The sequence below is a fragment of the Macaca mulatta genome, chromosome 7, assembly GCF_049350105.2.
Source record: "Macaca mulatta isolate MMU2019108-1 chromosome 7, T2T-MMU8v2.0, whole genome shotgun sequence".
Taxonomy (NCBI): domain Eukaryota; kingdom Metazoa; phylum Chordata; class Mammalia; order Primates; family Cercopithecidae; genus Macaca; species Macaca mulatta.
The window spans coordinates 17,984,390-18,005,277 of NC_133412.1; the positions used below are offsets into that span (position 1 = coordinate 17,984,390).

At 43.9% G+C, this 20,888-nt stretch overlaps 1 protein-coding gene across 3 annotated transcripts in view; it reads left to right on the plus strand.

Moving 5' to 3' along the window:
* The window catches only part of KNL1 (kinetochore scaffold 1), a 77,367-nt gene extending 57,306 nt beyond the window's left edge, over window positions 1-20,061 (plus strand). For 2 of the 3 annotated variants that reach the window (XM_028850749.2, XM_077939100.1), the window contains exons 18-26: window positions 2,798-2,875; window positions 3,055-3,094; window positions 4,285-4,386; window positions 5,465-5,565; window positions 8,918-8,986; window positions 12,157-12,266; window positions 12,471-12,589; window positions 14,392-14,514; window positions 17,779-18,607. In XM_028850749.2, coding sequence (XP_028706582.2) covers window positions 2,798-2,875; window positions 3,055-3,094; window positions 4,285-4,386; window positions 5,465-5,565; window positions 8,918-8,986; window positions 12,157-12,266; window positions 12,471-12,589; window positions 14,392-14,514; window positions 17,779-17,893 — 857 coding nt within the window. In that variant the 3' untranslated portion in view covers window positions 17,894-18,607. Of the gene's footprint in view, window positions 1-2,797; window positions 2,876-3,054; window positions 3,095-4,284; window positions 4,387-5,464; window positions 5,566-8,917; window positions 8,987-12,156; window positions 12,267-12,470; window positions 12,590-14,391; window positions 14,515-17,778 lie in introns of all 3 variants that reach the window. The other variant, XM_028850748.2, reaches the window with a different exon arrangement.
* The last annotated feature ends 827 nt before the right edge of the window (window positions 20,062-20,888 follow it).

Below are 20,888 nucleotides of genomic sequence, written 5' to 3' on the forward strand. Positions count from 1 at the left end.
CTCTTTCAGCATTTGACACTGATGACTGTTCTTTTCTTCCTGAAATGTTCATCTCCCTTAATTTCTATGATAATGCACTACCTTGACCCAGTTGTTTTCTCCTGGCTGCTCCATCCAGCTTCTCTGTTGGCCTCTCTTTCTCTAACTGATCCCTTGTGGGGATTTATATCTTCTCATCTATTCTTTTCTATATTCTCTCCCCCAGTGCTTTCGTCTGCCTTAATAATTATGTGACTGATTCCCAAATTTAAATTCCTCAAGCATTTTTTGAGCATGTACGGCATGCCAGATACTGTGCTTAGTATCAGAAAAGCAATAAAAATATTTAAAACACAGATTTTGCCCTAAAGTAGCTTATAATCATTTCAGGTGAGGGCATCTTTAGCCTCTCTCTCTTGAGTTCCAGACTTAACCTGTATGCAAAAATATCCTTAAACACCTTAAACTCTGAATACAGTTACACTATCTCTACAAAAAACAAAAGTTTAGCTCAGTGTGGTGGCACATGCCTGTAGTCCTAGCTGCTTGGGAGGCTGAGGCAGGAAGATCTCTTGAGCCCAGGAGGTCAAGGCTACAGTGAGGCAAGATCACACCACTGCACTCCAACCTGTGCGACAGAGTGAACTAAATAAATAAATAAATTTAAATACATTCTCCCAGCTCCAAAATAAAATCCAAAAACTTGTTCTCTCTTATGATGTTTCTCATCTTTATTTATAGCAGTCACAATTCTTATAAATTGTAAAAGGCTCAATACTTTCATTGTCTTTGAGGTTCTCTTAACAAGTCCTGTCATCCGCAGCTTCAGTATCTCATGTGTTTATTTCCCTTTCCCATTAAGGCTCATCTTAATTCTGAAATGTGCTATTTCAGTCTTCTATCTAACCTTTATACATTCTTACCATTATTCTGCCTCCTTCCAGTCCAAACTGCACATTGCTGCCAGATTAGTAATTATGAAAGATAGTTTTCATTAATGTTACTCCTCTGAAAAACTTCTGTCTTTCCATTTATTACAAAGTAAAGTCCAAACTTAACTTTCTTTTTTTTTTTTTTTTTTTTGAGACGGAGTCTGGCTCTGTCGCCCAGGCTGGAGTGCAGTGGCCAGATCTCAGCTCACTGCAAGCTCCGCCTCCCGGGTTCACGCCATTCTCCTGCCTCAGCCTCCCGCGCATCTGGGACTACAGGCGCCCGCCACCTCGCCCAGCTAGTTTTTTGTATTTTTTAGTAGAGACGGGGTTTCACCGTGTTAGCCAGGATGGTCTCGATCTCCTGACCTAGTGATCCGCCAGTCTTGGCCTCCCAAAGTGCTGGGATTACAGGCGTGAGCCACCGCACCCGGCCTCTTTTTTTTTTTTTTTTTTTTGAGATGGAGTCTCACTCTCATTGCCCAGGCTGGAGTTAATGGCGTGATCTCAGCTCACCGCAACCTCTGCCTCCCGGGTTCAAGTGATTTTCCTGCCTAAGCCTCCTGAGTAGCTGAGATTACAGGCATGCACCACCAGGCCCGGCTAATTTTTTTTTTTTTTTTTTGCATTTTTAGTATAGATGGGGTTTCTCCATGTTAGTCAGGCTGATCTCCAACTCCCGATCTCAGGTGGTCCGCCCGCCTCGGCCTCCCAAAGTGCCGAGATTACAGGCGTGAGCCACAACACCCGACCCAAACTTAACTTTCTCTGTGGTTGGCTTAAAGGAAAAAAAAAAGGTCCAAACTTCTGAGCTTGACATTTCATATCCTCTACAGTTGTATTCAGATTTACATGATTTGTTACTACTCCCATAAACGTCTTAAATTCCAACCAAACATTGCTATTTTTATGCAGTTCGGCCACTTTTTGAGACAAAGTCTCGCTCTGTCACCCAGGCTAGAGTGCAGTGGCATGATCTTTGATCACTGTAACCTGCCTCCTGGATTCAAGAAATTCTTGTGCCTCAGCCTCCCAAGTAGCAAGTAGCTAGGATTACAGGCATGCACCACCGCCCCCATGTAATTTTCGTATTTTTAGTAGAGATGGTGTTTCACCATCTTGGCCAGGCTGGTCTCAAAACTCCTGGCTGCAAGTGATCTGCCCATCTCGGCCTCCCAAAGTGCTAGGATTACAGGTGTGAGCCACTACACCTGCCTTTTTTTAAAAAAAAAAAAAAAAAAAGAGAGAGAGAGAGAGACAGAATCTCACTGCAGCTTCAAACTCCTGGGCTCAAGGAATCCTCCCTCTTCAGCCTCCTGAGTAGTTGGACACTACAGACACATGCCACTAGCCTGATCATTTCTACTTTTGTCTTTGCTGCTACATACTACATTCTCCTGTTTTTCACCAAAGAAAGTAGTCTATATTCCTTGAGCTCCCACGGCTCTTTTGCTAGTAATTCTTATTTTACCCATCACATCTACTTGTATTATAGTTATTTTGTATAGTTTATCTTCCTGATTAAATTATAAGCTCGGTGGAGGTAAGAATCAGCTCTTCTTTTTCTCCATATCCTTCAGAGTCCCTAGGACTATGTTTCGTTCAGAGTAAGTGCCTGGTACATGTTTTTTGCACTGAATTGACCACGAGTACATGAAGTCCATAGTCTAAACTTCACCCCTTTGTTGACTACCTTACTTTCTCTTTCACAGAAAAAAAATGTATAAGCCATCAGACTGGAACTTCTAAACTTTCTACTACCAAAGAAACAATCTCTCATTGTTTAATAAATTGTTTTTGACTGGATTATTCTTTTTTTTCTTCCTTATTTTGTTTTCTTTTTTACTTATTTTTCACTGAATTATTCTAACACATATTGTCTATTTTAGAAACTAAGAATTTGGAGGATGAAGAGAAAGACAATCCTGTGGACAAATGGGATTCTGAAATGAGAGCTGCAGAGAAAGGTAATTGAATTAGTTAAGGAGATAAATGGGTGTGGGAGAAGCCCTTCTGTTCTGAGTTTATTTGTATACTTAGGTGAGATTAAGTTAGGTAGAATTTTCAATAAAACAGATGATTTTTGTGGCAACATTCTAATATGTTTGTTCTGTTTTTTTTTTTTTTCTTTTTTCTTTTTCCAAAGAATTGGAACAGCTGAAAACTGAAGAAGAAGAGCTTCAAAGGTCAGCCTTTAATCCAAGTGTTAGAAAATATAATGCTAAACTATAGAAGGCTAGATGACTTCCTGCCTCCAGAGACTGACAAAATTGGGGACATGAGTCTTGACTTAGGCTGACTCAGGGCTTCTCTACTTTGAATGGAAACCTAGAGTCCATCTTAGTCAACAGTAGTTTTGAAGCACTTACTGTTTACAGGGCATTTATCCACCACAGTGTTTCTCAAGCTTGAATACTACCAGTATCCTTTTTATTTAATAAATATAAATATAAACAAGTATAAAATGAACTATATATTTCTTAGGCCTATGAATCTCATTCAACTATAAGTCTAAAAGAAAGTAAATAGAAATAATGACAAAACCACTAAAATTCTAGTTGACAACATTAATTGACAGGTGACAGTGTTTGGCTGAAATTAAATTGATGCTAGCAAAATGATTAACAAAGATGTGTTCTGTTTAGCTGTAACAACTAAACAAAACCAAATACAGGCCAAAAAAAGCAAAACTGTGACATGTCTCAGTTTTAAAGTAGATCTTATCTACATTATGCTTATATTTTTATATTTTTGCTTTTTATCAAAAATATAAATGTAATATTTAAACATTATCTTAACATGTGAATCCCAAGGATATCTTCATGGATCCTAATTTGAAAAACAATCGCCGGGCGCGGTGGCTCAAGCCTGTAATCCCAGCACTTTGGGAGGCCGAGGCGGGCGGATCACGAGGTCAGGAGATCGAGACCATCCTGGCTAACACGGTGAAACCCCGTCTCTACTAAAAATACAAAAAACTAGTCGGGCGCGGTGGCGGGCGCCTGTAGTCCCAGCTACTCGGGAGGCTGAGGCAGGAGAATGGCGTAAACCCGGGAGGCGGAGCTTGCAGTGAGCTGAGATCCGGCCACTGCACTCCAGCCTGGGTGACAGAGCAAGACTCCGTCTCAAAAAAAAAAAAAAAGAAAAACAATCATTTATGCCTTTCCCAGGTAGACGCACTTTTAAATTAATGCTTATTTAAAAAAAAAAAAAAAACAAACTAAGAATGCAGAAATGGATGCCATACACCTAACATTATTACCTAATGGGGAGTCACGTAGCATGTGACTTCTTATTATAAACCTTTTATATTGATAGAGTCTGAATTCTCTAACAAAAGCCTTATCTCTCTCTGAATACCTGCTTTTATTTGCAGAAATCTCTTAGAACTGGAGGTACAAAAAGAGCAGACCCTTGCTCAAATAGACTTTATGCAAAAACAAAGAAATAGAACTGAAGAGCTGCTGGATCAGTTGAGGTAAGGAAATGCAGGTGTCATTTGTTTGTGTTTTATTCTGTACCTTGTGGTTGTCTGAAGCAACTGGAGCAATTGATGTAATTTTAATTTTTTTTTTTTTTTTTTTTTTTGAGACGGAGTCTCGCTCTGTCGCCCAGGCTGGAGTGCAGTGGCTGGATCTCAGCTCACTGCAAGCTCCGCTTCCCGGGTTTACGCCATTCTCCTGCCTCAGCCTCCCGAGTAGCTGGGACTACAGGCGCCCGCCACCTTGCCCAGCTAGTTTTTTTTTTTTTGTATTTTTAGTAGAGACGGGGTTTCACCATGTTAGCCAGGATGGTCTCGATCTCCTGACCTTGTGATCTGCCCATCTGGGCCTCCCAAAGTGCTAGGATTACAGGCTTGAGCCACCGCGCCCGGCCGTAATTGATGTAATTTTAATGTGTTGCTGTTCTTAACCTATACAGTGCTGTTTCAAAAAGGGTCAGTGTACTCAGCAGTAAGTTGAAAATAGAGTAGAAGAACTATGGAATTATAATTTCTCAATATTTTATACTTTTCATTGCCTAGACTTGGTGTTTCTCCGATATACAACTCAAGATTGAGTTCTTAGTTATTTCAAAAGCTTAAGTTTGTACATTCACAATATTTGAATTGAAATATTGTCTCCTGCCGGGCGCGGTGGCTCAAGCCTGTAATCCCAGCACTTTGGGAGGCCGAGACGGGCGGATCACGAGGTCAGGAGATCGAGACCATCCTGGCTAACATGGTGAAACCCCGTCTCTACTAAAATATACAAAAAACTAGCCGGGCGAGGTGGCGGGCGCCTGTAGTCCCAGCTACTCGGGAGGCTGAGGCAGGAGAATGGCGTGAACCCGGGAGGCGGAGCTTGCAGTGAGCTGAGATCCGGCCACTGCACTCCAGCCTGGGCGGCAGAGCAAGACTCCGTCTCAAAAAAAAAAGAAAAAAAAAGAAATATTGTCTCCCAGTCCAGTGGAAAAACATTAGCAGCTGCTGTTGGTACTGTTTGGGTGGTATCAGAAGTTCTCTTTTATCTTAATTTTAAAAATGCTTTTTAAAAATCTTGTTTATCTCTCTTCAGCTTGTCTGAGTGGGATGTTGTTGAGTGGAGTGATGATCAAGCTGTATTCACCTTTGTTTATGACACAGTACAACTCACCATCACCTTTGAAGAGTCAGTTGGTAAGGAGCCAAAGTGAGAGAATTCCTTTACAAAAAAATAAATGGCTACACTCACTAAAGATTCAAATCTTTATTTTACTATACTGATAACTGTTGACATGATGAGAGCACTGCTGAAAGTCTTAGAAGAGTCAATCATAAATAAAAATTTTGCTATCAAAATAATGGATAAAATAGACTCATGTCTATTTACTGAATTTCTTTCTTTTCTTTTTTTTTTTTTTTTTTTTTTTTGAGACGGAGTCTCACTCTGTCACCCAGGCTGGAGTGCAGTGGCCAGATCTCAGCTCACTGCAAGCTCCGCCTCCCGGGTTCCCGCCATTCTCCTGCCTCAGCCTCCCGAGTAGCTGGGACCACAGGCGCCGCCACCTCGCCCGGCTAATTTTTTGTGTTTTTAGTAGAGACGGGGTTTCGCCGTGTTAGCCAGGATGGTCTCGATCTCCTGACCTAGTGATCCGCCCGTCTCGGCCTCCCAAAGTGCTGGGATTACAGGCTTGAGCCACCGCGCCCGGCCCTAATTTCTTTCTTTTCATCTCCATCTTTCGTGATAGAGAATTTACCCTAATGACTGGTGATTCTTCTTCTTTTTTTTTTTTTTTTTTTTTTCTTTTTTTACTTAAGAGTGAGGCCCTGCACGCCTATAATCCCAGGACTTTGGGAGGCTGAGGCAGGGGGATCACCTGAGGTCAGGAGTTTGAAACCAGCCTGGCTAACATGATGAGACCCCCGTCTCTACTAAAACTACAAAAAATTAGCTGGGCATGCACCTGTAATCACAGCTACTCGGGAAGCTGAGACCAGAGAATCACTTGGACCCAGGAGGTGGAGCTTGCAGTGAGCCAAGATCGTGCCACTACACTCCAGCATGGGCAACAGAGCGAAACTCTGTCTCAAAAAAAAAAAAAGTGAGGCCCTAACAAGCTAATTGGAAGTTCTGTGTGTATAGGTGGGTTTATCATCTAAAAGGATGAAATCACTGTAAAGGGTGGAAATCACTATATGGTAACTGGACAGAGGCCCAGCTGTTTTGTTGGAGTTTACTAATTGTCAGTCTCTTTTAGGTCTTTTCTCTTTAACCAATCAGTGTCAACATGGCCAACCATGAGCAAACATGGCCGTATTGGAACTTAGGATCTTCACAATCTCTGGGCCTCTAAACCTGATTCTCCTTGAAAGTTTCTTTTCTCCATGAATAGTATTACCTTCTGTCCAGGTCCAAAATTAAAACTTAGGAATCACTCTATACCTCTTTCTCCCTCGCTGTACATAATTCAAATCATCAGTACGACATGCTGTTTTTGTGTTTATTTTTATTTATGTATTTATTTATTTATTTATTTATTTTATTTTATTTTTTTTTTTGAGACGGAGTCTCATGCTGTTGCCCAGGCTGGAGTGCAGTGGCGCGATCTCGGCTCACTGCAAGCTCCGCCTCCTGGGTTCCCGCCATTCTCCTGCCTCAGACTCCTGAGTAGCTGGGACTACAGGCGCCCGCCACCGCGCCCGGCTAATTTTTTGTATTTTTAGTAGAGACGGGGTTTCACTGTGGTCTCGATCTCCTGACCTTGTGATCCGCCCGCCTCGGCCTCCCAAAGTGCTGGGATTACAGGCTTGAGCCACCGTGCCCGGCCTATGTATTTATTTTTTTGAGACAGTCTCAGTCTGCCACCCAGGCTGAAGTGCAACAGTGCAATCTCTGCTCACTGTAACCTCTGCCTCCCAGGTTCAAGTGATTCTCCTGCCTCAGCCTTCCAAGTAGCTGGGATTACAGGCTTGTGCCACCACACCTGGCTAATTTTTTTATTTTCTGTGGAGATGGGGTTTCACCATGTTGTCCAGGCTGGTCTCAACTTCTGACCTCAAGCGATTTGCCCCCCTTGGCCTCCCAAAATGCTGGATTACAGGCATGAGCCACAGTGCCCAACCTACTGGTTTTAGTTTCTAATATTCATCCACTGTTTTTCATCTGTTCTGTCAATAATCATCTCTAACCTAGATGACTACAGTAACATTCCAGCTGGACTTTATGAATCTTCTCCCTGAAGCTACAGTGATTATTGAAAATCTGACTATGCACCTATTACTCTTAGGCTAATGATCAAAGTATTTGATCATTCAATTCATTGAAAAATTCAATTCATTGTCTGAACTGAATTTTTCTCCTTTTCCTGTCTCATACTACCTTCCTACCTCTGCACACTGGCCACAGTGGACTTCTTTTATTTCCTTAAATGATCATGGTCTTTCCTGCTCAGCTGAATTTATCCTGTCTCAACACCTTCATGCTGATGTTTCCTATGCCCGAACGCTCTTTTCCCCCACTTCACTAATGAACTCCTACTGATAATTGTAAGAGCTCAGCTCTCGGTGATCAGTTTCTTGCCCTTCTGTTGTATGTTCTTGCTTCCTGTGGTTTTCCTTAATAGTGCTTATCATAGTTTGTAGCTCTTGCTGTGTTTATTAGTGCAGTTATCTGTGCATCTCCCTGAGTTGTAAGCTTCTTAAGGGCACAGGTTGAGTATGCTGTTTTTCTCATGGTATCCACAGTACCTAACACATAGAAAATATATAACAAAGCATTCAACAAAGAGAAAATAATCAATTTAGGAGACAGAGATAACCCTAGAGTCTGGAGGAACTAGCAGCTATCTCAGCTACCTAAAACGTATTATAGCAATGCTAAAAGCATAACTCGTTTTTACTGTATTTATACAAGGAGAGTAGTTGTAGGGAGATCATAGCCATTTTCCTTATATGATTGCTGAAAATAAAATTATCTTTGCACAGAAGTTAGGGGTTAAAAGAGGAGGCCTTAACAAATATAGCTGTGTACTACCTTTTAAATGTCCTTCAAAGACATACCAATCAGTGTAGTTGAACAGTCTCAGGGGAGCCTTTACTAGATACAGAGAATAATGATTCAAGGATAACCCTTCAACTTCCTGTGGAAAAAAACTCTGCTACGCAGGAGTAGGACTCTAAAGTACTGGGTTTTATGTGACTTCTAATCAGGTAGTTAAAAAAAATAAAAAAGGCCGAGCATGGTGGCTCATGCCTTTAATCCCAACACTTTGGGAGGCCAAGGTGGGCGGATCACGAGGTCAGGAGATCGAGACCATCCTGGCTAACGTGGTGAAACCCCATCTCTACTAAAAATACAAAAAATTAGCCAGGTGTGGTGGCACGTGCCTGTAGTCCCAGCTACTTGGGAGGCTGAGGCAGAAGAATTGTTTGAACCTGGGAGGCGGAGCTTGCAGTGAGCCAAGACCACACCATTGCACTCCAGCCTGGGAGACAAAGTGGGACTCTGTCTAAAAAATTTTTTAAAAATCATTATTCTGGTTCTTTCTAGTTGGTCTCCCTTTCCTGGACAAGCGTTATAGGAAGATTGTTGATGTGAATTTTCAATCTCTGTTGGACGGTAAGTTGAAAACATTTAAGCCTCTAAAAATTTGTTGGGGCTGGGCACTATGACTCATGCCTTTAATCCCAGCACTTTGGGAGGCTGAGGCGGGTGGATCACCAGGGGTCAGGAGTTTGAGACCAGCCTGACTAACATGGTGAAACCCCATCTCTGCTAAAAATACAAAAACTAGCCAGGTATGGTGGCGCCCTCAGGTAGCCCCAGCTACTCAGGAGGCTGAGGCAGAAGAATCACTTGAACCTGGGAGGTGCAGGTTGCAGTGAGCCAAGATCACGCCACTGCATTCCAGCCGGGTGACAGAGTGAGACCTTGTCTCAAAGATAAATAAAAAATAAGGCCAGGCGCGGTGGCTCATGCCTGTAATCCCAGCACTTTGAGAGGCCGAGGTGGGTGGATCATGAGATCAGGAGATCAAGACCATCCTGGTGAACACGGTGAAACCCCATCTCTACTAAAAATACAAAAAAAATTACCCAGGTGTGGTGGCAGGTGCCTGTAGTCCCACCTACTGGAGAGGCTGAAACAGGAGAATGGCGTGAACCCAGCAGGCAGAGCTTGCAGCGAGCTGAGATCCCGACACTGCTCTCCAGCCTGGGGCAACAGAGCGAGACTCCGTCTCAAAATAAATAAATCATAAATAAATAAATAAAAATAAAAATTTGTTGGGCCAGGTGCAGTGTGGCTCATGTCTGTAATTGCAGCACTCTGGGAGGCCGAGGTGGGCAGATCATTTGAGCTCAGGACCTTGAGACCAGCCTGGGTAACATAGCAAGACCCTGTTTCTACAAAAATAAAAATAAAAATTTTTTAATTAAAAAAAAAAATTGGGCCGGGCGCGGTGGCTCAAGCCTGTAATCCCAGCACTTTGGGAGGCCGAGACAGGCGGATCACAAGGTCAGGAGATCGAGACCATCCTGGCTAACCCAGTGAAACCCCGTCTCTACTAAAAATACAAAAAACTAGCCGGGCGAGGTGGCGGGCGTCTGTAGTCCCAGCTACTCGGGAGGCTGAGGCAGGAGAATGGCGTAAACCCGGGAGGCAGAGCTTGCAGTGAGCTGAGATCTGGCCACTGCACTCCAGCCTGGGCGACAGAGCGAGACTCTGTCTCAAAAAAAAAAAAAAAAAAAAAAAAAAATTGGCCAGGCACAGTGGGTCATACCTGTAATCCCAACACTTTGGGAGGCTGAAGCAGGCGGATCACCTGAGGTCAGGAGTTCGAGACCAGCCTGGCCAACATGGTGAAACACTCTATCTCTACTAAAAATACAAAAATTAGCCAGGTGTGGTGGTGCATGCCTATAGTCCCAGCTACTCAAGAGGCTGAGGTGAGAGAATCGCTTGAACCCAGGAGGTGGAGGTTGCAGTTAGCCGAGATTCCACCGCTGCATTCCAGCCTGGGCCACAGAGCGAAACTCCATCTCTAAATAAATAAACAAATAAATATTTGTTGGTGCTTTACAGGTATAAATTGCTCCTTGAGAACTCTCACAAACTATGTTAAATATAAGCAACGACAACATTAATAATGTTTTCTTAGAAATGTGTATTAGACATAAAACTGCTTGGGTAATGTTCCAAATTTTTGGTAGCTTTTAAAAGAAATTATCTTTTTGGCCAGGCACGGTGGATGACGCCTGTAATCCCAGCACTTTGGGAGGACAAGGAAGGCAGATCACGAGGTCAGGAGTTTGAGACCAGCCTGGCCAATATGATGAAACCCCATCTCTACTAAAAATACAAAAATTAGTTGGGCACGGTGACGGGTGCCTGTAATCCCAGCTACTCAGGAGACTGAGGCAGAATTGCTTAAACCCGGGAGGTGGAGGTTGCAGTGAGCTGAGATCGTGCCACTGCACTCCAACCTGGGTGACAGAGCAAGACTCTGTCTCAAAAAAAAAAAAATGATTTAAAAAAGATTATTGGCCGGGTGCGGTGGCTCAAGCCTGTAATCCCAGCACTTTGGGAGGCTGAGACAGGCAGATCACAAGGTCAGGAGATTGAGACCGTCCTGGCTAACACAGTGAAACCCCGTCTCTACTAAAAAATACAGAAAAACTAGCCAGGCGAGGTGGCGGGCGCCTGTAGTCCCAGCTACTTGGGAGGCTGAGGCAGGAGGAGAATGGCATAAACCCGGGAGGCGGAGCTTTCAGTGAGCCAAGATCTGGCCACTGCACTCCAGCCTGGGCGACAGAGCGAGACTCCGTCTCAAAAAAAAAAAAAAAAAAAATTATTACAGGCCGGGGCACGGCAGCTCATGCCTATAATCCCAGCACTTCGGGAGGCCGAGGCAGGTGGATTACGAGGTCAGGAAATCAAGACCGCCCTGGCTAACACGGTGAAACCCCGTCTCTACTGAAAATACAAAAAATATTAGCCAGGCATGGTGGCGAGCGCCTGTAGTCCCAGCTACTCAGGAGGCTGAGGCAGGAGAATGGTGTGAACCCAGAAGGCAGAGCTTGCAGTGAGCCAAGATCGCTCCACTGCACTGCAGCCTGGGCGACAGAGCGAGACTCAGTCTCAAAAAAAAAACAAAAAAAAATGATTACTAGGTCTTGAGCAATGATTAATAGTAGCTATTTTCATAATTTAAAAATTACTATTATGGGCACTTAGTCTGTATCAGGCATGTGTATTACTTAACACTATGAAGTCCACGCGATTTGTTCCCCATTTTACAAATTAGGAAACTACAGATCAAAAAACTTAAGTTTTGTATCTAGGATCACTTAGGTATTAAAGAAAGCCAGGATTGCTGGGTGCCGTAGCTCACGCCTGTAATCCCAGCACTTTGGGAAGCCAAGGCGGGTGGATTATCTGAGGTCAGGAGTTCAAGACCAGTCTGACCAACGTGGTGAAGCCCTGTCTCTACTAAAAATACAAAAATTAGCCGGGCATGGTGGCAGATGCCTGTCATCCCAGCTACTCAGGAGGCTGAGGCAGGAGAATTGCTTGAACTGGGAAGGCAGAGGTTACAGTGAGCCAAGATCATGCCGTTGCATTCCAACCTGGGCGACAGAGGGAGAAGGGAGACTCCAGAAAAAAAAAAGGGACAGAATACTTATGTACCTGTAGAGTATTTCTAGCTTATATAATATAGTATTTTTTGCTTATATAAAATACATGTATCATAAATATTAACCTGCTTTTGCTTTTTTTTCCTTCCCCAGAGGATCAAGCTCCTCCTTCCTCCCTTTTAGTTCATAAGCTTATTTTCCAGTACGTTGAGGAAAAGGAATCCTGGAAGAAGACATGTAGAACCCAACATCAGGTACCCAAGGTAAAGCCTGATTGAAGTATTTAAAGGAAAATTTGTGATATCTTTCCAAAAAAAAGCAGAACTGAAACTTTACATAAATGATAGTGGACCCTGAAATGATAAATGTATTCAATTGTTTAACTTTTTTGAGTTAGTTATAAGTGAGCCACTAAGCATTGAAATGTTTTCATAATTTCATTGGATTTTTTTTCCCACTTTTTCTAGATGCTTGAAGAATTCTCACTGGTAGTGCACCATTGCAGACTCCTCGGAGAGGAGATTGAGTATTTAAAGAGATGGGGACCAAATTATAACCTAATGAACATAGATGTTAATAATACTGAGTAAGTGTATTAGTTCCCAAGGACTGCCATGACAGAGTGCTACAAATTGGGTACCTTAAACAACAGGTTCTGGAGGCTGGAAGTCTGAGATTAAGGTGTAAACAGTGTTGTTCTTTCTGAGGGCTGTTAGAATCTGTCCATGCCTTCTCCCAATGTCTGGTGGTTTGCTGGCAATCTTTGGCATTCCTTGGCTTGTAAATGCATAACCTCCCTTCATGTTCACGTGGTGTTCTTTCATTGTGCATGTCTGCATCCACATTTCCCCTTTTTATAAGGACACTAGTCATAGTGGATTAGGGGCCCACCTTACTCTAGAAGGACTTCATCTTAACATATTACTTGTGTAGCGACCAGGTTTCCAAATAAGGTCACTTTCTGAGGTATTAGGGGTTTGTAATTCAACTTATGAATTTGGGAGAATCCAGTTCAACCCAACAGTAAGTACTTGGTCAACAATTTATTAAATGAATATATATATACAGTAAGTACTTGGTCAACTTGGTCAACAACTGACACAGTGGCTCACTCCTGTAATCCCAGCACTTTGGGAGGCCGAGGTGGGCGAATCACAAGGTCAGGACTTCAAGACCAGCCTGGCCAATATGGTGAAACCCTGTCTCTACTAAAAATACAAAAATTAGCCAGGCATGGTGGTGGGTGCCTGTAGTCCCAGCTACTCAGGAGGCTAAGGCAGGAGAATCACTTGAACCCAGGAGGCGGAGTTTGCAGTGAGCCGAGATTTTGCCACTGCACTCCAACCTGGGCACAAAAAGACTCCATCTCCTCACACCTGTAATCCCAGCACTTTGGGAGGCCAAGGTGGGTGGATCACGAGGTCAGGAGTTCAAGACCAGCCTGGCCAAGATGGTGAAACCCCATCTCTATTAAAAATACAAAAAATTAGCCGGGCACAGTGGCAGGCACCTGTAATCCCGGCTACTTGGGAGGCTGAGGCAGGAGAATCGCTTGAACTCGGAGGATGGAGGTTGCAGTGAGCCGAGATCGCACCACTGCACTCCAGCCTGTGATAGAGTGAGACTCCGTCTCAAAATAAAAAAAAGAAAGAAAAGAAAGAATATATACCTAACTTGGTTGGACATGCCAGTGTGAAAAGAAAATGAAATTGGGCTGGGACAGTGGCTCACACGTGTAATCCCAACACTTTGGGAGGTGAGACAGGTAGATTACTTGAGGTCAGAAATTTAAGACCAATGTGGCCAATGAGGTGAAACCCCATCTCTACTGAAAATACAAAAATTAACTGGGTGTGGTGGTGCACATGTGTAGTCCCAGCTAATCAGGAGGCTGAGGCAGGAGAATTGCTTGAACCTGGGAGGCGGAGGTTGCAGTGAGCCGAGATTACGCCACTGCACTCCAGCCTGGGCGACAGAGTGAGACTCCGTTTCCAAAAAAAAGGAAAAGAAATAATGTATACCTAACTTGGACATGCCAGTTAAAAACTGAATGAAATTGGGCTGGGACAGTGGCTCACGCCTGTAATCCCAACACTTTGGGAGGTGAGGCAGGCGGATCACTTGAGGTCAGAAGTTTGAGGCCACATTGGCAAAAGCCTGTCTCTACTAAGAATACAACACTTAGCTGGATGTGGTGACAGGCGCCTGTAATCCCAACTACTTGAGAGAATCGATAGAACCTGGGAGGTGGAGGTTGCAGTGAGCCAAAATGGTGCACTGCATTCCAGCCTGGGAGACAGATCTAGACTCCATCTCAAAAAAAAAAAAAAATTGTGTTTCATGCTGTTATTGTGTTGCATTTTTAATTGTGGATCTTGTCTTTTACAGATTGAGACTTTTATTCTCTAGCTCTGCAGCATTTGCAAAGTTTGAAATAACTTTGTCTCTCTCAGCCTATTATCCATCTGTACCATTACCTTCCACCATTCAGAATCATATTGGGAACACTAGGTGAGTAAAGGGCCAACAGGGGAAGACTCTGGACTACTTTTTAATGTTCATTTTATTTGAAGGATTCCTCAAAGTGGTCAGCAAATCAGTGGACCATAGTGAGAGCTAAATATCAGTTCTCTTGAGTTCATTTTGAAGATTGTGTGTATGTGTGTGTGTGTGTTTGAGATGGAGTCTCACTCTGTCAGCAGGCTGGAGTGCAGTGCCACAATCTCAGCTCACTGCAACCTCCTCCTCCCAGGTTCAAGTGATTCTCCTGCCTCAGCCTCCCGAGTAACTGGGATTTACAGGCACACGCCACCACACCCACCCAGCTAATTTTTGCATTTTTGGTAGATACGGGGTTTCACCATGTTGGCCTGGGTGGTCTCGATCTCTTGACCTAGTGATCTGCCCACCTCAGCCTTCCAAAGTGCTAGGATTACAGGCGAAGAATTTTTTCTTAAAGTCAGTGACCTTCATTGCTATCTCCAGTGGATGCTGGAGACCACTGGTCTATTCTTTTGTACCTGCTTCACTTTTTGAATACTTCAACCTAAAACATGAATCAAGAAGGAAAAAACTCACCATTAGCTTAGTACAGATAATATGTAAACAACTTTTATGACCTTAAAAACAGAGTTGGGCCGGGCGCGGTGGCTCAAGCCTGTAATCCCAGCACTTTGGGAGGCCGAGACGGGCGGCTCAGGAGGTCAGGAGATCGAGACCATCCTGGCTAACACAGTGAAACCCCGTCTCTACTAAAAAATACGAAAAACTAGCCGGGCGAGGTGGCGGGCGCCTGTAGTCCCAGCTACTTGGGAGGCTGAGGCAGGAGAATGGCGTGAATCCGGGAGGCGGAGCTTGCAGTGAGCCGAGATCGCACCACTGCACTCCAGCCTGGGCGACAGCGCCAGACTCCATCTCAAAAAAAAAAAAAAAAAAAACAGAGTTGGCTGGGCACGGTTGTTCACACCTGTAATCCCAGCACTTTGGGAGACTGAGGCGGGTAGATCACGAGGTCAGGAGTTCAAGATCAGCCTGGCCAAAGCGGTGAAACCCCACTTCTACTAAAAATACAAAAAATTAGCCAGGCGTGGTGGTGGGTGCCTGTAATCCTAGCTACTGGGGAGGCTGAAGCAGAGAATTGCTTGAACCTGGGAGGCAGAGGTTGCAGTGAGCCAAGATCACACCACTGCACTCCAGCCTGGGAGACAAAGTGAAACTCCGTCTCAAAAAAAAAAAAAAAGAGAAAGTTAGGGCCAGATATGATGGCTCATGTCTGTAATGATGGCTCATGTCTGTAAGCCCAGCACTTTGGGAGGCCAAGGTGGGTGGATCAGTTGAGCTCAAGAGTTCGGGACCAGCCTGGCCAACATGGCGAATCCCTGCCTCTACTAAATATATGTAAATTAACTGGGTGTGGTGGTGAGTAGTCCCAGCTAATCTTGAGGCTGAGGTGGGAGGATTGCTTGAGCCTGGGAGGTGGAGGTTGCGATGAGCCAGGATCATGCCACTGGCCCCCAGCCTGGGTGACAGAACCAGGCTGTCTCAAAACAGAGTCTGTGGAACCAGACCTAAAAATGTCTCATTCCTCCTAGACTGTGATGTATTCTGTGACTTTTTAGATACACTGCTGACAGATTGGAAGATAACAGATGTTAAAAATGTGCTCACCTAGGCCGGGCGTGGTGGCTCATGCCTGTAATCCTAGCACTTTGTTTTTTTTTTTTTTTTTTTTGAGACGGAGTCTCGCTTTGTCGCCCAGGCTGGAGTGCAGTGGCCGGATCTCAGCTCACTGCAAGCTCTGCCTCCCGGGTTTACGCCATTCTCCTGCCTCAGCCTCCCGAGTAGCTGGGACTACAGGCGCCCACCACCTCGCCCGGCTAGTTTTTTTTTTTGTATTTTTAGTAGAGACGGGGTTTCACCATATTAGCCAGGATGGTCTCGATCTCCTGACCTCGTGATCCGCCCGTCTCGGCCTCCCAAAGTGCTGGGATTACAGGCTTGAGCCACCGCACCTGGCAATCCTAGCACTTTGGGTGGCCAAGTTGGGCAGATCGCTTGAGGCCAGAAGTTTGAGACCAGCCTGGCCAACATGACGAAACCCTTTGTTTTTGGCCAGGCGTGGTGACTCACACCTGTAATCCCAGCACTTTGGGAGGCCAAGGTGGGCAAATCACAAGGTCAGAAGTTCGAGGCCGGGCGCGGTGGCTCAAGCCTGTAATCCCAGCACTTTGGGAGGCCGAGACGGGCGGATCACAAGGTCAGGAGATCGAGACCATCCTGGCTAACACGGTGAAACCCCGTCTCTACTAAAAAATACAAAAAACTAGCCGGGCGAGGTGGTGGGTGCCTGTAGTCCCAGCTACTCGGGAGGCTGAGGCAGGAGAATGGCGGGAACCCGGGAGGCGGAGCTTGCAGTGAGCTGAGATCTGGCCACTGCACTCCAGCCTGGGCAACAGAGTGAGACTCCGTCTCAAAAAAAAAGAAGTTCGAGACCAGCCTGGCCAACATGGTGAAACCCTGTCTCTACTTAAAATAGAAAAAACATCCAGGCGTGGTGGCAGGCGCCTGTAATCCCTGGGAGGCTGAGGCAGGAGAATTGCTTGCACCCGGGAGATGGAAGTTGCCTTGAGCCTAGATCGTGCCACTAACTGCACTCCAACCTGGGCGACAGAGCAAGACTCTGTCCTCCCAAAAAAATAAAATAAAATGTGCTCACCTTATATTTGTCAGCAAACACCAAGACTAACATTTTTTATGACCAACAAAAGTAGCTAGGTTAAGATACTTCACAATTACATATAGAATTGGTTCTTAGGCCCTGTTTTGGAATCCCATTTCAAACTAGACATCTGGTTATTTCCAGAAATGCTTATTTGTGCTTCCTAGGAAACTGAGAGACCAAGAACATAAATTCCACTCAGTTGGAGACAAGTGTAAGATTTTTAAAAAATTGATTAACCTGGCCAGGTGCGGTGGCTCATGCCTGTAATCCTAGCACTTTGGGAGGTCAAGGCGGGCGGATCACAAGGTCAGGAGACCATCCTGGCTAACACAGTGAAACCCCATCTCTACTAAAAATACAGAAATTAGCCGGGCATGGTGGCAGGCACCTGTAGTCCCAGCTAATCGGGAGGCTGAGGCAGGAGAATGACATGAACCCAGGAGGTGGAAATTGCAGTGAACTGAGATTGTTTCCACTGCACTCCAGCCTGGGCAACAGAGCAAGACTCCGTTGCAAAAAAAAAAAAAAAATTGATTAACCTTTGTTCTTTCCAGCCAAGATGATATTGCTGCCATTCTATCTAAAGTGCCACTGGAGAACAACTACCTGAAGAATGTGGTCAAGCAAATTTACCAAGATCTGTTTCAGGACTGCCATTTCTACCACTAGACCCTTTAACCACCGTTGGAACAACCAAGCGGAATGTACTTGATATTATTTCAGGGTCCCATTGCTGTTTAGCCTTTGTTTTTAGGTCATTACAAGCTGAGTAAAATTCCTTCTGATGATGTTATAGTTAATCTGTATGTTTTTTAGATTTCTGCAGAATGATGGTGATGAAGTCTGGATAGTAGGCCTCATAGCCTACTGTCAACTTACTCATCTTTGTACCAAAGGTTTAAGTAATAGGACACTTAGGAAAAATGTCTCCTAACTAAACTAGTGCTTTCTGCTTTAGTACAAACCCTAAGGATTAACTTTTAAGTATAAGAAGAAGTGTTACCACTGACAAAAACATGAGCCATTTTCCCATAAATAGATAGAGCTATGATTTTTAGGTTGCCTGGCTTCTGCCTAGCAGATATTTCTGGAGTAGAGATGTATCTGTCTACAAACTTTTATCCTTTTTCTCCATTACTAAAATGCTATTAAGAGAAAGGACTGGGTGCGGTGGCTCACACCTGTAATACCAGCAGTTTGGGAGGCCAAAGTGGGCGAATAGCCTGAGTCCAGGAATTCAAGACCAGCCTGGGAAACATGGCGAAACCCCACCTCTACAAAAAATAAAAAAATGAGCCAGGCATGGTGGCTTGTGCCTGTGGTCCCAGCTACTCAGGAGCTTGAGGCAGGAGGATCACTTGAGCTTAGGAGGCAGAGGTTGCAGTGAGCTGAGACCGTGCCACTGCACTCCAGCCTAAGCAACAGAGCAAGACCCTGTCTCAAAAAAACAAAAAGAGAAAAAGCAATAGCACTCAGCTATTGAAATGGTTGCCTTTTTTTTGTTGAGGGCCTTGCTTTTTATTCTATGGTGTCTATTAATGTTTTTTTTTTTTCTTTTTTCTTTTTTTTTTTTTTTGAGATGGAGTCTTGCTCTGTTGCCCAGGTTGGAGTGCAGTGGCATGATCTCAGCTCACTGCAAGCTCCGCCTCCCGGGTTCACGCCATTCTCCTGCCTCAGCCTCCTGAGTAGCTGGGACTATAGGTGCCCGCCACCACGCCCGGCTAATTTTTTGTATGTTTAGTAGAGATGGGGTTTCACTGTGTTAGCCAGGATGGTCTCAATCTCCTGACCTTGTGATCTGCCTGCCTCAGCCTCTCAAAGTGCTGGGATTACAGGTGTGAGCCACCACGCCCAGCAATGTTTTCTTAATAAGTATAGTTTTTCTAGGGAAAGTTAATTCATTTTTGTCTAGTACATACATGTAAATATATTAATGTTTTTGTGCTTGTGATGTAGTAAGGAGATGTATATAGAAATTCATTGAGATATATAGATACTCACTTGCCTAGGCAGTTTCCGTCTTTCTGAAGAATGTTTTACAGCAAAATTTTCTATTTTATTTTATTAAATAATGACACGTCAAACAATGTCACATCCAAAACACTAGTTTTATCAATTTCTAGCAGTAATAATAGACTTGCTGTAAGTTTTGTTTTCTGATGTCATACCCTTGTCATACACATTATTAAATGACCAATACGATGTATGAAGTAGACAAAAATTTACTCAAACTTCAGTCACATCCTAATTGTGATAATTTTTGTTTAATATTTAATTCTAAACCAAAATACATTTGCATTTTTAAACTAATTTGTCTCAAAATTTTGCTTTATGTTTTCAGATCAGGTTAAAGTCCTGTGGGTCCCCTGAATGTTATTGTCCCTCTTGATTGGTTTTTACTTCTGAGCGATATGTCAAAAGGCACATAAGCTTCAAAAGTCAATACAAATCTCATTTGCCATAAAAATCAAGATATAGATGTCTGTTCCGTAAACTCCTTGAAAAACATTTTAAAGTCATCAATATGATCTGCTTCCCATGAAACTTAAGTTAGCTTTCTTATTGGAGTTGTTTTATTTCTTTTCTGTAAGTCTGAAAAGTAGAGATTTTGTTTTATGCATTTTAGTAACCTGCAACAACCAACTCTAAAAAAGATTTGGCTTGTAATGATGGTCTCTGTTTTTTGGGGTTTGGAGTACATAATTGTAATATTTACTTAGTTATTTGCGTTTTTCTTTGTTCAAGGTATTGACTGGTTTCATAAATTTTTTGAAAGTTTTTCTTTCATTGGTTGGAAAGCAGATTACATTTTGTACTATTAAAATAAGTGTATTACTTGAAATCTTTTGTGAGTAGTGTTTCTTTATAAAGAGTATTTTAGCATTTATCCAGTAGACCTTTGAAGATATACCAAAGAAACCTTCCTCTGGAGACACCTACCTTTTCAAAACTGAGATTAGGCCAAGTGCAATGGCTCACACCTGTAATACCAGCAGTTTGGGAGGCCAAGTTCAAGCAGGTTGCTTGAGGCCAGGAATTCAAATCCAGCCTACACAACATAGCAAGACCCTGTCTCTAAAAAAATTTTTTTCTTTTTTTTTTTTTTTTTTGTTGAGACAGAGTCTCGCTTTGTCGCCCAGACTGGAGCGCAGTGGCCGGATCTCAGCTCACTGCAAGCTCCGCCTCCCGGGTTCACGCCATTCTCCTGCCTCAGCCTCCCGAGTAGCTGGGACTACAGACGCCCGCCACCTCGCCCGGCTAGGTTTTTGTATTTTTTAGTAGAGACGGGGTTTCACCGTGTTAGCCAGGATGGTCTCGATCTCCTGACCTCGTGATCCGCCCGTCTCGGCCTCCCAAAGTGCTGGGATTACAGGCTTGAGCCACCGCGCCCGGCCCAAAAATTTTTTTCTTGGGTAAAATTTTTTACCCAAGTGGGTACAGTGGCTCATGCCTGTAATGCCAACCCTTTGGGAGGCTGAGGTGGGCAGATCACCTGAGGTCGAAAGTTTGAGACCAACCTGACCAACATGGAGAAACCCTGTCTCTACTAAAAATACAAAATTAGCCTGTCGTGGTGGTGCATGCCTGTAATCCCAGCTACTTGGGAGGCTGAGGCAGGAGAATCGCTTCAACATGGGAGACAGGTTGCAGGGAGCTGAGATTG